The 18,962-nt window shown below is 49.2% G+C and overlaps 9 protein-coding genes across 9 annotated transcripts; 4 read left to right on the forward strand and 5 right to left on the reverse strand.

Moving 5' to 3' along the window:
- Nucleotides 1-68: 68 nt before the first annotated feature.
- Triagg1_2064 (uncharacterized protein) lies at nucleotides 69-1,548 on the reverse strand (the record flags this gene model as incomplete). Its single annotated transcript, XM_062896204.1, has 2 exons — nucleotides 69-1,133; nucleotides 1,213-1,548. The coding sequence occupies 2 exons, from the start codon at nucleotides 1,546-1,548 to the stop codon at nucleotides 69-71; spliced, it is 1,401 nt and encodes a 466-aa protein (XP_062758920.1).
- Nucleotides 1,549-5,047: 3,499 nt separating this feature from the next.
- Triagg1_2065 (uncharacterized protein) lies at nucleotides 5,048-5,763 on the forward strand (the record flags this gene model as incomplete). Its single annotated transcript, XM_062896205.1, has 2 exons — nucleotides 5,048-5,079; nucleotides 5,139-5,763. The coding sequence occupies 2 exons, from the start codon at nucleotides 5,048-5,050 to the stop codon at nucleotides 5,761-5,763; spliced, it is 657 nt and encodes a 218-aa protein (XP_062758921.1).
- A 182-nt stretch (nucleotides 5,764-5,945) lies between these two features.
- Nucleotides 5,946-7,292, reverse strand: Triagg1_2066 (uncharacterized protein; the record flags this gene model as incomplete). Its single annotated transcript, XM_062896206.1, has 1 exon — nucleotides 5,946-7,292. The coding sequence occupies one exon, from the start codon at nucleotides 7,290-7,292 to the stop codon at nucleotides 5,946-5,948; it is 1,347 nt and encodes a 448-aa protein (XP_062758922.1).
- A 601-nt stretch (nucleotides 7,293-7,893) lies between these two features.
- Triagg1_2067 (uncharacterized protein) lies at nucleotides 7,894-8,490 on the forward strand (the record flags this gene model as incomplete). The annotated part of the gene is made up of 1 exon (XM_062896207.1): nucleotides 7,894-8,490. One exon carries the CDS (start codon nucleotides 7,894-7,896, stop codon nucleotides 8,488-8,490), a length of 597 nt encoding a protein of 198 aa, XP_062758923.1.
- Nucleotides 8,491-10,417: 1,927 nt separating this feature from the next.
- Nucleotides 10,418-11,038, reverse strand: Triagg1_2068 (uncharacterized protein; the record flags this gene model as incomplete). The annotated part of the gene is made up of 1 exon (XM_062896208.1): nucleotides 10,418-11,038. The coding sequence occupies one exon, from the start codon at nucleotides 11,036-11,038 to the stop codon at nucleotides 10,418-10,420; it is 621 nt and encodes a 206-aa protein (XP_062758924.1).
- Nucleotides 11,039-12,624: 1,586 nt separating this feature from the next.
- On the reverse strand, nucleotides 12,625-13,962 carry Triagg1_2069 (uncharacterized protein; the record flags this gene model as incomplete). Its single annotated transcript, XM_062896209.1, has 1 exon — nucleotides 12,625-13,962. The coding sequence occupies one exon, from the start codon at nucleotides 13,960-13,962 to the stop codon at nucleotides 12,625-12,627; it is 1,338 nt and encodes a 445-aa protein (XP_062758925.1).
- Nucleotides 13,963-14,508: 546 nt separating this feature from the next.
- On the reverse strand, nucleotides 14,509-14,946 carry Triagg1_2070 (uncharacterized protein; the record flags this gene model as incomplete). The annotated part of the gene is made up of 1 exon (XM_062896211.1): nucleotides 14,509-14,946. One exon carries the CDS (start codon nucleotides 14,944-14,946, stop codon nucleotides 14,509-14,511), a length of 438 nt encoding a protein of 145 aa, XP_062758926.1.
- Nucleotides 14,947-15,394: 448 nt separating this feature from the next.
- Triagg1_2071 (transcriptional regulator family: Fungal Specific TF) lies at nucleotides 15,395-16,691 on the forward strand (the record flags this gene model as incomplete). Its single annotated transcript, XM_062896212.1, has 2 exons — nucleotides 15,395-15,563; nucleotides 15,688-16,691. 2 exons carry the CDS (start codon nucleotides 15,395-15,397, stop codon nucleotides 16,689-16,691), a joined length of 1,173 nt encoding a protein of 390 aa, XP_062758927.1.
- A 431-nt stretch (nucleotides 16,692-17,122) lies between these two features.
- Triagg1_2072 (uncharacterized protein) lies at nucleotides 17,123-18,133 on the forward strand (the record flags this gene model as incomplete). Its single annotated transcript, XM_062896213.1, has 1 exon — nucleotides 17,123-18,133. The coding sequence occupies one exon, from the start codon at nucleotides 17,123-17,125 to the stop codon at nucleotides 18,131-18,133; it is 1,011 nt and encodes a 336-aa protein (XP_062758928.1).
- Nucleotides 18,134-18,962: the final 829 nt, after the last annotated feature.

Consider the following 18,962-nt stretch of genomic DNA (forward strand, 5'->3'; position numbering starts at 1 on the left):
AATGGAAATATTAGCCTGTTTATTGATATATATTATTGAAGCAGCTAAGTAAGACAGCGTCTATTCCTCTACGAGTTGCAAAGAGCGATAATGTCCTCCGGCACATACACCTGAAGAATGTCAATCAGCTGGGTCAGCGGGATCCAATCGAGGCTGCCGTGAATGCTCTGCAGCGTGTGGCCAGAGTAAAGAACGCGAGCGTAATAAGCCTTCTTGGACTCTTCAGTCGTCTCCCAAACCTCGATGGCAACGTTGGAGCCCATGGCAGGCCATCTCAGCTGGTTGATTCCCAGAGCACCCAAGACGGGACCAATATCGCCGTCGTGGATGAAAGTGTGTGCGTAGAGGTACTTTTGCTTCTTGCCCAAGACGGCCTCGAGGCGGTTGACAATCTCACGAATGAAGAGACCTTCGGTGGCCTGGATGTACTTGACTGCCTGAGGGTTGTCGCGCCAGTAGTAGTTCCACTCCCAGTCGCCAGCACGGAAGACTTCCTCGGCCTGGATCTTGGACACGCACTTGGAGGAGTCGGTGAAGCTGCAGGGAAGCTCGTATCCGTTGCAGAGGCGAGCCTGGAAGTTATCGGAGAAGTGGTCAAAGGTGTTCTGCCACGCACTACTGGTGGCACCGAGGATGTCTCCCAGCGACCGCCTAAGGTCAGCTGTCACGCTGAGATGCTGGTTCCATTCGGCAGTGGACTGAATGGACGACAGAATGGAGTTTCTAGCATTGCAGCCGTAGCCGTTGTTGACGGTGTCGGGACCGGGCTGCTGGTGAAGAGGCACTGCGCCAGAGTAGTGCGGCCAGAGACCGCGCAGGACGCCTCCAGCGCTCTGCTGAGTGAGAGCCGCAGAGCTGGATCGCAGCCAGACTTTGTCGTTGGGACTGGATGGGATCAGGCCAAGCTTCCCGCCATACAGAGCCCAGAGGTCCTTGCCGTGCTGGATGCCATCAAGAAACCCGCCAGTGGTCAGCTGAGGGAAGAAGCAGGTCGAGTTGATGTACGGCAGAGCGTCCACAAACGGGTTGCTCGGGTCCGTGTAGACGTCGGCAAAGACCTGCATGCCAGTGGTGCCGCGTACTTGGCCGCCATATAGGAAGGCTTCAAAGCTGGAGCAGTCAAATGGTTGATTCTATCACGAGGTAGTTGTGTGTGTTAGCAGGCCGACATCACCGCAGTTCAACTACAGCACAGCACACATCATCTCTTACCTCTCCACCTGGGGCCAGGTTGTACATGGTGCGCCTCTGGTGTCGCTGGAGATACTCCAGATACACCAGCTTGGCGTGACGGTCATTGGGCAGCTCATACTCGTTGACACGCGGGTGAGGCATGGAGCAGTAGTCGTAGACGCCAAACGGAGAGCCCTGCGAGGCCCTGTTGGCGGGAGCGCTGTAGATGCCTCCATACGTCCCCAGCGCGCTGTTGGTGATGTAGGACGTGTCATTGAGCCCCGAGGGATAGAAAGTGTCGATAGGCGACAGATGGGATCCGGCAACAGCGAAGCCCTGGGCCAAGACGCCCGCTGCCATGGCGCGAGTCAGCATGATGGCGATGGACTGAACGGACAGTGAGTGAGGCCTGGCTGGGTTTGATGTTACCTTGGAGGACTTCCTGGGACACGTCCGAAGATATAACTCCGAGGGCCTGCAACGGCACCGCGACCACGTGGCTGTGCTTGAGCTTCATCGCATGCAGGAACACGCCCGAACCAGCACGGGTAAATTGTAGATTGACGGTGACGATACAGGAACAGCAACGGATGGGTTTATTTCAGCTGCAGCCACCTATTCTCGAAGCACGTTAGCTGGAATGCTTCTAGGCGTTTATCGATGAAATCAGCAGCCTCGTCAGCACCTGTTTCTGCTTCGAAATCGCACGTCTCCTCGCCGAGCCTTGACAAAAATCCCCCTCGACTGCTGTAAGTGTTCGGTATTTCGGAAGCGCCAACGATCTGCGAGCCACTTGTTGGAGTTGATGGTCGCACGTGCCAGCCGCTGACCTGCAGGAGATGGAGCGCTCACATTATCCGGCGGTCTGGATTGGGCATCTCGACGGTGTCGAATCCGGTTAACATCAGACCGATTAGAGACTCTAGACAATGTGCATCTCTTTATATATTTCTGTTTGTTCTCATTAAATCATTGCTTCTACTTGAAAATCGACTCTTGTGGAGCCTCCGGAGCTCCGATAGCGCTGACCATCTACGGCTTGCATCCAGCATCTACTTGTATGCGTGTACCCGGCATCTGCAGACTTGTTCTCAGCATAACAGCTTCGCCTTTGTTGTATCGCAAATGTATTTACATCCATTTAACGTCACTATTAGCTGTGTATCGTAATTAGCAAGCTAGTGCGAATAATCAACTGCCTAGGGTGGATAGATTAATCTATTGGTGCATTGGTGGCCACATTCTGCTATGAGAGCCAACATCTTGCTGGGAATGACCTTTCAAGAACATTAATGCATCTCATTACGGAATAAGTCTTCCCCAATTAGACAAATAGCTCGTATTGGATTTGGAATACTTCCATACGCATGGGGATTTGTCGAGATAGCAAGCCAGTAATATGTCTTAGAGGCCCTCTCGTCTCACAATTTGATCTGAGTGGTGAAATACACAACCACTATGGCCAACTCTATGCCAACACTAATGTTACAGGAACCAATCTAGCTATGCCACAGGAAATCGTCTTTAATTCTATACTGTTATAGCCTGTCACTACGATATCTGCTCTAAATGTGGACAAATCAACAACCAAATTAACATCAGTCTCAGCCGCGAGTACCTGGAGATCTACCCTTTTGCCCTTTCCAAGTCAAAGTGCGCAAATAGCGCCCTAGTTCCGCGTACAAAATCCAAGATCCGTACATCTCATAAAGGGGATCAACATTAACGCTATTCACCGGCTCGGCCCAGGTCGCTGTCTCGTCAACGGCCCATGGCCCGTAGCCAGCCTTCCTTACGATTCACCGTTTTTAGATTCTGATGTGGGAACAGTGGCTGACCCAAATCCTGGGGTGAGAAAGAATTTGCTATCGCAACTGAGACACTTACCGATCGCCAAAACTTAAGACATGTTATTTCCAGCTTTGTGGGGGCTAGAGTGACGCGATTCGAGAGGATACGACTCAAGAGCTGAATCTACGCGACTCTTTCCCCCTTGAGGTCCGGAGGTGACATCGTGCCCTCGGCATTATAAATTTGTTTGAAAATACGGAGAGTTACGCTGCTAAGCGAACTGCCCTCTCCTACCTCTATCAGCCAACACAATTGGTCTTTTACACTTGCAAGCTCGTCAGATTTGCTGCCTACAAAGCCCCTCATACATCAAAGACAAGCAAAAAAAACCTCCCACGGCAACGGATAGCCCTCTTAGAATAGAGTTTGTTTCTTCCTCAAACCAAGCCAAAGGAAAAACAATGTGTCAACCATCCCTGAAATCCCGTTATTAGCTCAGAAACCTTGTAGCCCTTGTTAATCCCTTCGGTAAGCGAGAGCTAGAGCGATACATCTGCAGGGGGGTAACACGGCTCGCATTTCGGATCGTATCCTATACGTCGATCCTATCTCTTCGCGAGGGATTGCGTCCGAACTGGGGATAATCAGGGATAGAAATGTGTTCAAATGATCATCCGCTGCTTAGCCGCATCATGTCTCCCGCGCTCGGGGCAATGAATGGAGAGCTGATTGATGGAGTTACGAGTGGAACACGGAATACAGAATCCTATTGTGGAGTCGACGTTGCAATTCAGGGTCAACCAACGTACAATATTGTAGCTGAGATCATGCTTGAAGCTATTTTTAAACCCGGCATCACTGCGTAGGTTGCCGTCTTGGTCTACGGACTTGTTATTGACTTGCTCATACCCTTGGCGGCCGTTTCTCAGACCAAGACTGGTTGACTTCCAGCCCCCTAATGTTTTAGCTTGCACTAATCAGCGGCACATCTGCTCCGAATGACCCTTGGGGTCAGGTCCCTGATCTCCGATGCCGATTTTCTGTGATCTGCTGGCGCCTTTGGACCGCAATAGACATCACGAGAGCTAAAGAAATCCACTCGTTCAGAGCTAAAGCGATCCTCATGGGGGCCAGTGCTAACAACCCCGGTGATGCTACCCCCAGAATCGTAATTGGGATAATCTCATACGACAGCTCAGGCGAGGCTGGGGACGATCGATCCACCTTTGAGATGGGATAATTCGCTTTGCAGATGTGCCAAGATCAAAAGGATCCAGATACGGCCAATTATTACCGCTGATCTTACTGGCTACATCCGGAGAATTACAAAGTAGTCCATCACCATGGGTTGAGCAACTCTCAGGGTCTAGTATACACTTTCATATTATATTGAGACCTCCTTATTCATCCTATTGGTCCAGTCTTACCTCCTCTCATCTCTCTCTTGAATTCCAAATCATCAGCACGTACATGATAGATGCCGCCTTAGACACAACGGCTGAGGGATCAATCACGGCCCGCAGAATGACAAATTCAGAATCCCGAATCTCTGGGTGGGCCACTCAGATCGGTAAAAGGCGAATCAGCCCAACTGCAGAGGAGAAGGAAAGACAATCTCAGACTCTGCAAAGCAACGGCATTGGTTATACAGGTGCCTGGACCGCGCAGACCGCGCTACTGCACCTATACCCTTGAGATTTGAGCGTGTGGAGACGTAGAGAAAAGTAAATTGCGTCCTTCATACGAGATGTCTTAGACGGAGGGCCGACTTTGCCGCGGGCTGCAAAGAGACCGAGAGACATATGATCTCCTGGCACTGGCAGTGGTAGTGTTTTGCTTTCGATATTATTGTTGAGTTCTAATAGAAGCTTAAAGAGGACGATCTCCCGCTCGAATTTGGATATATTCATTCTCATACAAACCGTCACTAATACCGTCTCGTATAATATCTATATCTATAATTGCCACGATGCTTTTGTCCAATGTTTTCTCGTTGGCAGTTTTTGCTACGGCTGCATATGCCAGTGTGCAAGTTCAGCCGTGGATGGCTCCTGGACCAGACGATTCGCGAGGGCCGTGCCCAATGCTGAATACTTTGGCAAACCATGGCTATATGTAAGGCTCTCTATTATTCGACGAAAGTGTGATCCAATTACTAACTGGCTGTCTCAAAGTCCTCATAGCGGCCGCCAAATCTCGCCTTCGCAGATAGAAAACGCCTTCACAAACTTCCTCAATATCGAAGTAGGATTCGCAGCGGCCGCCAAGAGCTTTGCCAAAGCATGGGGCAATGATACCTTTGACCTTGATGACCTCAACACACCAGACATACTGCAGCACATTGCGTCCCTCACCCGAGATGATTATACATCTCATAATCCTCAATTGGAGCCAAATTTGCTCCGAATTGAGCGTCTCATGGCTGACAGCCCTACATCATTCATCAACGTTGATTCTATCGCCAAAAGCCGACTGCGTGTGGAATCAGAGTCAATACCAAACGAGCTTTCCAAAAACCAGATGAATGCGGCGCTCTTTGAAGCCGCAATGGTCCTTGTCATGATGTCGGACCACAGTCCTAATGCGGAGTCTAACCCTCCTGTATCGGCATACCAGGGCCCTAAGGATCGTATCCAAACATGGTTTGAACAAGAAAGATTTCCCACGGAATTTGGATGGAGGCCATCGGCAAGGACTATCAAGTTGGCTGACCTGAACCCTGCAATTGACGGCATTATCGAGTCTATGGAGAGACAAGATAATAACGGGCGTGTTGCACAAAGGTTTTCTGAAGATTAAAACGTCATTGGTGATCTATTATCAGGCTATGAATGGTGTCGTTTTGGTTCTGTGTACATGATATAATGGTAGTTTTAATTTAATAGCTGCTTTCTTATCTAACACTTTGAATCATATCTATGCTCTAGTATTCTCATTATTCACATGAAACAAGAGCTCAGAAGCTTCCGTAGTCTATCTTTCTATGCCTTCCATGGGTTTGCACTGTATACTTTCTTCCATCTATTCAACAACTCTTGGTCAAAACTGACAAGAACCTCAAGATCGCCGTTGGGAAGTCTAGGAAATACAACCGGATACCGCTTGGTCTTGAAAGTTGGTAGTCTTACAGTTTCGCAGTGTCCTAGTTCATTACCCCAGTCAAGCTCATAAACACCTTCATCAGCCCAAGAGACAATGGAGACGCTTGCGGGCCGTTCGCAGAGTTTGAGGCCAGTGACATCCTCTTGGCTATATAGATGATTAATGATGGTAATCATCTTGTCTTCATCAATAATATTGACGCTTTGGCGAACGGCAGCTGCAACGTTTGCGATTGCTGATATAGAATACGTCTCTCCACTTGATCTTCCTATATCCATGAGATCGACTTTCTTAGCGGTCACCAGCGACACTCCAAAAGCGGCCCCAAGGTAGTTCTTAGGCAAAGGTGGGTTGTAACGACCGCGACAGTTAATGGCAATACGCATAGAGCAAACATCGTTGGCAGTATCACCCCCATCATCCGAAGATTCAGAATAAATAGCAGAACCCCAAAGGAGAGCGGTTAATATGTCGCTGGTTGATACCCAAGAGGTCCCATCAGGCAAGTGTTTGCTAACTTCGGCCTTTAAACCTTTTAAAGATTCTGCAGAGTATCTGAAAAAAGTTGTTTCAATCTCCACAGGCTTTGATGGCTGGCTGGACAGGCTACTGTCTTCTGTGTGAAGGAGAAGCGGCACATCAGTTGGCGCATGATGAGAGCTGTTGACAATTGCCGTGCGATCCAACCAGAGTTGACTAAACTGAACGTCTTCAGAAGAACCAGTCCTGCAATGTGACGCCCATATCTTCAACAGCGAGCCAAAAGCGGTAATGTCGGCTGTTGAGTGATTCAGACTGACACTAAGCAGACAACCTCCCTTCACCACAGATAAGACGGCGCGAAAGACGGGACTGGGCGACGTTTTCGCGGCGTTGAGGTCAGCAGAAAATAGATCCAGCCCATCGAACAACAAAGGTCGAAAACCTCCCGCCTTCAGGTCGTTGTAGTCGACCATCGTGGAGAAATCGTTGACACGAAATAAATCTCCCAATGAGTCACATGGTGCGCTCAACGCAACGGAACCTTTGGGATGGGTCCTGGCCACTATCCTAGAGGCGAGATATGGAACGTCTGCCAAAGTACCCGCGAGGCCATCTCGGAGGACTTCGTATATTCGAGGATTTGTTGATGGAAAGCAGAGGATTTGGCTAATGAATGACCGCGGCATCACCCACTCGAGTGGAGATAGCTGGCTTAGCTCTTGCGTTGACAGTGTTCCCGCCATGGTCCGCTGGGGCTGGCGTAAGTAGGAATGCCAGAAGACTTGTTGTCTGAGATGTGTTATAAGAGGGATTAAAACGATTTAGAATGTTGACGCTATGAAGGGTTATACTAGAGGTCCTTGTCAGCGATCGGCAGTTGTGTTAGTTGTAAAGTGCTCACGCCAACTGCCGAAAGCTATTAGTATTGAATACTTGACCTGCATGCAAGCATAACTCATAATTATAGAAAAATGTTGATAATATGAATCTTCATGTTGAATCGTTAGTCCAAGTGAGTAATTGCGCATTTCACTCCATGAATATCTTCGGATAGAGCACAACTTCGAGATTTTTCATCCTGCGGTCCGCAATAGCCGCTATCAGGCAGCGGCCACTAGGCAATACGCGAAGGCCGAGCAAAAGACCGCCGAGCCAAACTGTCCAGTCACCACGAAACTCGCTTTAGTAAGCGGCGGCTGGCCTTTTGTAAGTCATTCATCCAATGATATTTAAGCTCCTGTTGCCGATAGCCTTCTAGTTCTGGTATGTTTTACTGAGCAGAGCCTTTAGAAAATTGCTCTGAGTCGAAACTCTTTTCTCTCTTCATTCAGCTGAACAGTCACCATGGCCGTTGCTAAGTCTATCGCTATTGTCATCAGCAGTACTCGCCCTCGGCGCATCAACCCTTTCGTTGCTGGTTATGTCGCCTCTGTCATCAACTCCATTCCCCAAACTACAGCAAAGGTGGAATTGCTCGATTTGGAAACAGTCAATCTTCCTCTCTTCAACGAACCTCTAGTTCCAGGAGAGGTTCCGGCCGATGATCCCACGCCTCATTATCATTACGAACACACCCGCGCTTGGTCTGCTCTTGTTCGCAAATATGACGGATTCATCTTTGTTACGCCGCAGTATAACTGGTCTATCCCGGCGAGCTTGAAGAATGCTTTGGACTACGTGTTTCATGAGTGGAATGGGAAGCCTGCTGCGATTGTGACATATGGATTTAGAGGTGGTGTTAAAGCTGAACCTCATCTACGCGAAATCCTGACCGGATTACGATTGGTTACCGTTGAACCGACTGTGGCACTCAAAATTGTTAAAGGAGAACCGGGAGAGGGGGAGAAGCTGATGGAAGAGACTTGGAAGAAAGATGGAGCGGACGAAAAGATTACAACCTTGTTTGCTAGCTTGTTGAGCCATGTTGAAGCAAAGAATTAAGACGGGGGTAGTTATAACATAATGGAAGTACGGACTATTATATACATATATTTATCTCATTATCACCTCTTGTGCTCTAATCCTCGTGGCTGACCGACAAGTACCACCCAACACTTCACTTCACCGATGGCCTGGATGGGTGCGTCATGGAAATATGCATTTGGAGCTAAGAACCTGCGACAGATAGTTCAATAAATAATTACATCCATCTTTCCTATTTGCTCAACATTTCTTGAACTGTTGGGTCCGGATCTCCCTGTCGTTCAGGGAGGAGTTCTATAGTGTCTCGGCTTTGTCGTATGTCCCAAGCTTCCCCTTTGTCAGTAGCTGCGGCTTTGACCAAATCTTCTGTAAGTCGAATCTGAGATTCATATCGATCGAAAAGTATTGACATGGTCTCCGATCCTTTCATACATTTTGTAGCTGCGGCTTCGACCATCTTTTGCATTGTGCCCAGTTCTTAGAGTTCATTCAATAGCTATCGATGATTTTATGTCCTCTCAAGCGAGTGGTGGTCCAATCCTGAGAGCCATCATTGACACGTGCAGTCGATGAGTTTGGTCACAAGTTCTTGCTCCAAGCGCATAGTATTACCGGTAACTACCATCGTTTTTCTTTCAAAGTCTAAATAAACCGAAATGGTGCGTAGGAAAGATTGGCAATTGTCTTGAGAACAGAACATAGGAATGTGCTTCAACTCAAGCCTGGTCGCAGCAATAGCGGGGAGTCCATTGCGAATATCAATGCTGTGCAAACCAAATAACCTATGATATGGATTTGAAATAGATAATGATGTAGATAGATCAATTTCATGAGCCAACATCTGTTCATCTTGCTCCAATGTCGTCGTTCCATCCGTCTTCAAATCATCTAATAATGAAAGTCTCTTGATACTCAATCTTGATAATGGTATTTTGGGTCTCTCGATCCAGAATTGGACTTCTCTCCGTGATTGTTCTATTTCAATTTCCGTTCGGGCAGTTATAACCCACTACATTAGTTTATCTCCTGCAGTCGATGTTCTGAGTCCGAAGGATACTTCTTCCGTGCGTTGGTCTGAAATAATGGACCAAGACCACAATCCAATAATGGCTTCAAGTTGATCCAGGTCCATAGTCCAGATTAAATCCAACCGCTGGATATCAATTTTAGTACTTTGGATCTAATACAACGTTTCTCTATAACCCCCTATCGCAGCGTTTGAACCCAAGAGAGGTTTATGAGATTAGTACCAACTTTGGCGGGATTTTCGAGAACAAGACTACTTAAACTAAATGAACAATTCTGTACTTTATGGCGTCTTCATCCGACTAGTGCAATCCTGACAAATCTTGAGCTCGATAATGGTACAATTAATGCCTGATACTGCCCAGCATAGCCCCAGCTCTTTCGGCAAATGTTTCAGGCAACGACATATTCCAATCACGACGTTTACAGCTCAACCAAAGAGCTAAACTCACCCTTGCTAGTGCATCAAGCCAAGAGAACGTCTGTACTGCCTTAATGGGTATAACTGTCAGAACCTAAAGAGCGGGCTAGTCATACATGTTTCCAGAATAGCTGTTTCCAGCTCTCCATTCTCATGACTAGTTCCTCCGAAGAGTGTCCACTTGGCGTACGGAGTCACCGGCCGAGTGACCCCCTGACCACGAGTTGTTTACGTTAGAAACACCTTTATGGATGCAGATAAGATCCAATTTTATCACATCACGCAGATGGCGAACCGTGTACGGAGTAGACAGAAAATAATTCATCGTCCGCCAAGTCATGAAGCCGATTATGTACAGAATAAGCATATGGAGCTATAAACATGATTCCGCTCAAGTCAGGAGCGCATATACAGATCCTCCAACAAATATACAACGAAAAATCTCTCCGTCAAAGACATTAACCCTTTCCAACAACTCATCCCTTCTTGATGAATCGCTTACTGGCGGGTCCAGAAAGCAACATCAGACCAAGTGATGCTCATGGGGCCAACACCGCTGTCAGTGGTGTAAGCACCAAACTTGTCATAGAAGCTTCCGCCAGGAGCATTGTCGTCACGGAAAGCCAAGGCGCCGTTGACATAGACGCGGTAGCTGTGGATGTCGGCGTTGTGGACAGTGTTGATGGTGACGCTCTTGCCGACGTTGGCAACGCCGGTAGCCAGAGTAGCACCGCCCTCGACGCTGTACAGGCGGCCGCCGTTGTCGACAGCCAGGATGAAGTAGGGGCCGGTGTTTCCGTTGAAGGTCTGCTTGATGGCGATACGGCTGCCGCCCAGGGAGTTGATCTTGAAGGTGCCGGCGAACTGGTGGACGCCGGTGGTGTAGTCGTCGTTGTAGCGACGCTCGGCGCGGAGGTGGCCGTTGGAGCAGCCGGAGCCACTGGTGCTTCCGTTGGGGTTCGAGGGGATGGAAAAGGTGCTGCCGCTGGCGCTGCCGCCGGCACAGGTCTGGGTCGAGTAGCCAGGGCTGGTGGGAACCCAGTTGCCGCTCTCGAGGGGAGTGGCAGCAAAGACGGCGGTGGCAGCCGAGAGAGTGGCGAGGACGGACTTGACGAGCATCGTGACGGTGGTATGGAGTTAATTGGTGAAAGGCTTTGTCAATTGATTGAGAGTTGAAGTTGAAGTTGAAGTTGCCTGTGAGAGAGAGCAGGAGCAAGACGACATGATCAGCTGTCGATCCGGGCCGTCTTATATACAAGTACTGTTTGTTGTGTCGATGGGTCGACGTCAGTCAGTGTGCCCATGCCTAGCTGTACAAGTATGTACAAGTACGAGTACGCAAGACAACAGCATGGATGCCCTGATGAATCCCATTCCATCGAACCAGCGGAGCTGATGGAATCTTCCACCTATGACAACGGCGAGGCTTCTAGTACCGTCGTTTGAGCACGACCAGTTGGGAAGGTCTTTAAGCTGAGCCCCTGGCAAGGCTAGCGTCGTTTGGCTTGGTATAGTGCCGTCGAGCCGTTCTGTTTTCGCACAGCCTTTGGAGAAACGTCGCTGGGCGATAGTTCTGCTTTGGGACACGAGTAGCTGAGCCTTGGTGATTGGTGGAAGAAACAGCAGAGGCTGCTCGTATGCTCGTACACATATTACTTACCTGCTCTATAGGGAGGAGGCACGTCGACCATTATTGCCCGTTTGTAAACGCCGGTGAGAACCTAAAGTCTGGCGTTGCGGTGGGACGACGGAGAAGCTGCAGCTATTTTTTTTGACGAGGTTTTGGGGTCTCTACGGCCCCGCCAGCATGGACGGCAAAAGGAAATTACCAAGTAGGGAGAAGCTCAAGCTCAGTTGCGCATCGAAATAGAGTATTATGGAGTATCCAAGGATGGAGCGTGTTGTGTGTAGATTGTATGTAAGACCAGCTAATGCCCGCGTAATCCCGGTGATGAGCGTGAATTACAAGGCCATTGGCCGTGGAAATACGCAAAGTTCTTTTTTCGGAGTTGACGGTGCGATGCTCGTATAATCCGAGGGCAGCACGACCGTCAGCCCTTTTTTCGGATTGAGTTGCCGGCTTGAACAACCGTCCTGACTCCTGAGCCATTTTGAATATGCTATTGCACGACTTTGCCGATTGCGATTATCCCGGGCTTTTCGCCGCGTCGGTCAATGGCAGTAGAACTCGTACGAGACCATCGGTGAATTACTTCAGTTTACAAGTTAGGCAATGGGTGCGCGTGGCTGCATTCGCTCGGCTGACTACAGGTACGCAGCGTGTAATACAAGGCAATGATGATGTGGCAGTGAATGCCACAAACGGTAGAGATTTACGTGGTTACTCGTAATGCATTGAGACTTGGACATCAACAGGTCAATTCCAATCATAAAGGATTTCTATCCATCATCATCAGTCTCGAATCAATGAGAAGCAAAGCAGCTACACAGGCAGCGCCGTGAACCTGCGTCAAACACCCAATCCGGCAACTCGACGCGCATCTCCTTGCTCACATCCCACGTTAAACCGCTTCTTGCCTAAAATCCCTATTGTACAAGATCCTGTGGATAAAATCCACCAGTCAGAAATGCTTATACCGTCATCTTGTCATCCAGCACGGTCGTTCAGTCAAAGACAAACAGCTCCCTTTACAGATCAACCCGTCCTCTCCGTCTCCAGCCCATACGCAAAAAATCCCACAACTTCATCGCCGGTTGCGGTCTTGAGTTTCTCCGAGGGTCTGGAACAATGAGCTTATTTGCTCTTGGTAAGCAGATCTCATCCTGTCCATTTTCTCTTTCATGCGCTCGAGCTCATCCTCCAATTCACGATTCCTCTTTCTCAAGTTCTCTTCCCTCCACGATGGCGGCGTCATGAGGGCAATGTCTTGAACCGGCCGCTTCGTAGGGGTGACGAATTGAGTAAGCTGGGCATATGTAGAGTCGGTAGCCGCCGGACTGATGGGAGTAAACAGACTTCGGGTCCAAATGTGAGGAGTCGACGGCGGCGGCGCTGTAGCAGCTGGCTTCTGTTTCTCAGGAGTCTGTATCTTGGTGTTCTCCTCATCTCCAGTGCTAGAGCTGCCAAAAGATCTCTTCCAACTTCCATACTCTACCGCCTTACAATGTGCAACGGACTTTGTATGCTTCGTGTGGTTTCCCCTGTTGAGGAAAGAGTGCTGGAACTTGGGGCACTCGGGCTCATCGCACGCAAGACTGATTTGAGCAAACTTGAGTCGAATCTCGGACGTCGGAGAAGTCGGGTCAGATGGTGATCGAGGGTGCAGATGTTGCTCAGTCCCAATATGATTATGGTAGCTCTGAGTTGTCTTGAGCCTCTCTCCGTATTTGGGACAGCCCTCGGCAGTGCACCGGAACTCTCTAGCAGCTTCTTGCTCAGCCATGATGTCGGTGATTGACTTTCCAGATTCTCGAAGGAACTCGGAGTACTTGATGGCGTTCACGTGGTTGTGCGATTCTTTGTGTCGGGTAAATTCGCTCTCAGTGTGGAATACTTGCTGGTATCGGCGGCAAGATGGCTCCAGGCACATCTCGCCCTCTTCTTCCGACGGGCATTCTTCCGTCGTCTCTCCTTCCATGAGGTTTACAACCTCAGCATAGTTGATCTTTTTGACGGAAACGGGGCTGCTAAGAGGTTCTTCTAGGAAAAGATGTTCATGGCCTGCCGCATTCAAAGCGTGAACCACAAACTCGGATTGATTTGCAAATAAGGTGCCTTTCTTGTCGCATTTATCCTCGAGGCAGATCCAATTAAAGTGTCCGCTGGCCTTGAAGTGTCTCTTCAAAGCCGGTCTCGCAGCAAAAGCTGAGTCGCACTCGGAGCAGAAATAGGGAGGGTTGTGCCAATCATCCTCGTGGATGCGGCATTCCTCTATCGTTTCGAAGGTGAAGCCATCACAGCTCGAATGCGGGCAAGCAAATGGTTGATCGCCTTCTCCCTCTAACGAGGGCATATCCACGACATATCCTGTCGGCGGAACCTCCACGCAAAGGTCTATTGGTTCGGCGTTGAGAACCTCCATGGGTATCGACAGGGAGCGGCGAGAGACTTGAGATGGGTGAGAGCCGGAGAGTTGCGTTGGTGCGGAAAGCAATCGAGTCGCTGCTTGATGCGGCTGTGGTTGGAGTGAAGGTTGTGCATCGTGTTGGTTGAATCTTGAAGCTATGCTTGTGGTTGTTGAAGTGAAGAGAGTGCAGAGTGCAGAGTGTAGGCACAGGTGAGTTAAAGGTGAAGTGAGGATGGGGTGAATCTCGCAGCCTTGGTGGCTCACATTTCAGGCTCACATTTTCTTCGCTCTTTGGCATTCAAAGCACGTGCTCCGTGCTCAAACAAATAAATAGGCCAAGTTACGTTGTGCAATTTCTCTCGCATCTCATGATTTATGACCATTGAATAATGTCGTGACTTGAAGTTGATGCGACATCTTGCCTTCAGTCGCAAGCTATACTGCACAGCATTTGCGAATTCTTTATGCCAGCCAGCAATTCACATTCACAACTACCCGGTACCCATAACGACTGGAATAATTAACACTGAACTCAACACCCTAGAAACTCCACAGTCTCATCTATCCCAATGCCGTTCCCGTTTTCTTAGCCAAGTTGCTCACAAACTCCGACGAATACAAACTGTCCAAAAACTCCAGAATCTCATCCACCTTTTCCCCATCCTCACTGACGGTAATCACAAAAATGTACTCGTTATTGTACGCCCCCAGATCCGACTCCCCCGTGCTCTTCAAGTGCATCGTGACTCTCCTCATCTCGACATCCACAATCCATGGCGACGTGTCCACGGCGTGTAGGCGAAAGTTGCGGATGGCGGGAATCGTGCGCTCGAGAAACTCTCCAAACTCAGCCTTGGTTCTGGCCGGTTGATTCCCGGGGAGGACGCGGTGCGTGCATGAGGCGCTTCGTATGGAGAGAACGCCGGAGACGGTCCATTGGTTGTAGGCGGCGATGAAGGCGTTTGCCGTGTCGATGAGCTGGGATCGGGTGGGAGCCATTTTGGTGAATTGCGTGTTGTAGAGCGTTGTGGTTATTTGATACAAATCTGTGGTGCAGTGTGTAATAATTCCATGGTGAAGCAGTGCGATCTCGGCATCCTTTTATAGTCTCTCTCAACCGTGTCCATCATCAAGACACAACAACCATCTCCAGTCTCAAAGGCATCGCCAGCTTACAAACGCTGCCTCTGCTTCTTCCGCTCCGTTTCCACCTCTCTCCCCCATCCGTCAACTGTACTACCGTCTTTCGGTCATCTCTTCAAGCATTATTGGCTGCAATTGCCGCTTCATCTCCACCAACACTGTCCGCCTCCCGCCTCATTTCCACCGTTAGCTCCGCTAGTTTGTTTGCCGCAGTCATCTTAAGCCCGGGTTGCATCTCCGGCTCTTCCAAGTCATCAACTCGCATCCACAGCTGTTTCTTCTATTCCTGGCTTCCTTATACGTCATGGTCGCTCAAAAGAGACAAAAGTCATGCGCTGCCTGTATTGCTGCGAAGCGCAAGTGTGACAAAGCTCGGCCGTTCTGTCGACGCTGTGAGGACAAGGGCTTGGACTGCCGCTATGCCGTCTTGATCCGACGCGCCGTTGCCAAATCAAGTCCATCAGATGAACCAAGTGAGATTCCAGGCAAGTAGTTTGAATCTATGTTACCTATGTTTTATTACGACTCAGTCTATCATGGTATTTTGAGTGGTCGGTTGTCTAACATCAAGCTCTCAAACGTGATTGTTGTATCCAGGCCACGTTTACTTCCTCAACACCCATGTCTCGAGTCTATCCGCCTCTGCCTCCTCAAAGCTATGGTTCATGACCCCTGAAACATGGAACATTGAAAGGGCCAACCCCAGAGCTCCCCAAATACCCATACCCGTCTTCAGAACCTTTGTCCGACGGCTGCAGAACTGGCTCGTTCAATGGATCCATGACGGCCAATGCCCTTTTATACACCGCCAACTGTACGCCGATGGCTTCTTCCCATCGTGTATGCAGGACGCATTCTCGTCCATCAGCATCCAACAGTCATGTAATACCAACAACCAAGACTTGACTGCTCGCATTATCCAGGACCGAGCAAACTCGCTCATCAAGAACAACTGGATCGAAGTGGGGAGCAGCAATCTCATGTCAGTAACGGTGCCTGTACTCGACACCTCCCAGCATCTAGCACGCGTTCAGGCATTGCTCATATACCAGATCCTCCGCCTCTTCGACAAGGGCGTCTGGCAGCAGACTCGCGCCGAAGAATCCATACCAACGCTGCTCTCGTGGTGTCAGCAGATGTGGGATTCGGCAACCTTGGATAGCATCACAACCTCTCAAGCCACACCAGACTTTATCGTGAATGAAAACAACCAACAAAACGACTCCAGCAGCAGTAATTCCACCCCTCGACTCTGGAGGCTCTGGATCTTGTCCGAGAGCATCCGCCGGACGTGGCTCGCCGTCATGGCCACCATCTCGGCCTACCGCACAATGAAGGACGGCTGGTGTGAATGTGCTGGCGGCATTCAGTTTACCGCGCGTCGATCCCTGTGGCTCGCGTCGACTTCGTCTCAGTGGGCGACCATCTGCCGGACCGAAGACCCCTTGTTTCTGCCGTACTTGGGCAGCCGTGCAACGCTGGAGGCGTGTGATCCCAACGAAATGGACGAGTTTGGATTCAGCTTCTTTTCACTGGTCTGGGGACCGGAGTGGGTGGAGTGCTGGAGGGAGGGTCATGGAGTGAGGCCATTGGCTGCCTGACACGTCCGTCTCTACTCTCTACATGAAGATTTCGATGTAAACAGTGCCCAGATGGGATAAACACTCGTGATTTGATACTTCATACCGCATGACAAAATATCCAGCAGTCTTCCACACTGCTTACTGGCTCTTCAGCGTCGTTGCCTGACATCCTACACGCAGCGTAGACGTCATTCGCCGCAGATACCAGTATACACGTCCGGTACCGAAAATATTGAGCCAATAAGCGTTGCATGCCCTCATCCTTTTAATATATTTCTTAGGCAGGGAACCGAGCCTTGTAATTTGTCTGTAGGGCACGATTATGGTCACTCACTGTATCTAAAATCAGGCAGCTGCGTTGGATCCCATTTCACACCTCGATCCCTCTTACATCCCAACACCGCGCCACCATACTATACACTCGATATTGATAAATCACGGGCTCAAACATGTCTCAAGCCGCCTCTTTCACATATGAAAACTCGACCCCTGTGGAAAAGAAGAGAAACTGGAGGGCGATGATCCTCTCGTCCGTGATTGGTGGAGCGGTTGTGATCTTGTCTTTCTTCGCCATCTCTGCTCTCACGCCACCAGGGGAAATCTGCTTCATAGCCGTCACAACAGTCTGGGGAATCTCCACGAGGGTAGCTGGTAATGTCCTTGGCTCGGAAAGGGTGACTTACATCCTCCGCCAAGACCTAATCCAACAGTCCTACCGAAAAACCATCGACAAGTACATCGGGTCCACGCTACAGAATGCTATTACCAGTATCCGTACACAGGAGCCCTCCAAGTTTCAGAAAAGGTTTTACTTCGACGTGGACTACAAACTTCGCTTCACTATTCGGGAGAAGCGTCGCTTGTTCTTTGACCTCTCTTACAAAGTCATCACTCCATCTGGGAAATCGCCTCGACCATTGCAACAGGGCGTTTCAGCACCCGACTTGCCTAATTACGGCCCTCAAAGCACTCAGACGGTAATGACCGAGGCGAAGAGCCTTGTTGAGGGTATTCGTCACGGTATTCAAGAAGGCGCGCTCCTTGGCCTCACCAGCGGAGCCTTGGCCTGTCTGTTATGTCTCGTCTTTGGAAAGGCTGGCATCTTGCTCGGCATAATAGGCGCTACAATTCTCGTAGCACAGAACAATCGTTCCGCGATTCCGTTAGCGACACCAGACAAAGCCGCGCTCACTGAAGAATTTGGCGGAGAAGCACGGCACCAAATGATGCGCTTGGTGCGCTGTGCTACTGACAATGCCGTTGGATTGGAGCTCAACATGGGGATTTGGTCTACGGCAATTGAAACCGAGGCCGCGAATCCGAAAATTGGAGCGTCCTCGATGATTTTCTTCTGTCACCAGACTGTTCCGCTGATGGTCGAAGAGGGAGAACCAGATGGTAGCTTTATCGCAACGAATAATAAGGATGGGGGCAGGCGCGAAAATAAAAAGGGGCGGTGATCAAAGAATCATTCTGCAAGATTATGTTTATTATTTACAATCTTATTATCCTACATTACTTAAATGGCAGATAGTAGAGACTGAAAGAAGCGTCTGGCACTATCCATATCAAGACCCCTTCTACACATATCCATCTTATACAACTCGCACCGCGTAGGTGTCGGCTTATTATTTACATGATTCAATAAGATGTCTTAAGCTGGCAAGATTTCAAGACTAATTTAGATTCCGATATATCAGCAATGCCTAAGAAATTACCACAAAGTTCATCAGCTCTTCATGCTCAATGATCAGCTGCATCGGTAGCTTTCTAGTCAATACAACAAGTTTCTCCAAGCATGCATCGCGGTTATTTAACACAATTGGTTGACAGTCAATTTTGCCAGATTTAGGATATAAATAGACGGGATTATCACCCATGCGCCCATGCGAAGGTAATCCCAGATAACTCTATTGGACTTCAATGGGAGGCGAGTAAGGCTGGTCATATGTCCAGGGTTTGTCCGATATAATTAAGCTTACTATATTAGTACAGTTAAGGTTCATCCTCTTGTTTTAAACTGAGTTGGGGGAAAAGAGGTGGAGGCAAGGGAGAACCATAATCTGGCAGCGTAGCTCTCGAGGTATAGCCTCGGTCAGAAGGCATTCCCCCAGACAAAATAAAACTCCTTCAATACTGCTATTACTACTCTCTACCTTACTGCATATTACGACTTGTTTCTCAACAGCCCTTTGATTAACCTCTTTTCGTCTATCCATCACTTCACCGCATCTCTCTAATATAATACTAGAAAGTCCCTTCTGCAGACCGGCACTATTGTAAGCAATA

This window comes from Trichoderma aggressivum (genome assembly GCF_033847375.1).
Source record: "Trichoderma aggressivum f. europaeum strain CBS 100526 chromosome Unknown scaffold_005, whole genome shotgun sequence".
NCBI lineage: Eukaryota > Fungi > Ascomycota > Sordariomycetes > Hypocreales > Hypocreaceae > Trichoderma > Trichoderma aggressivum.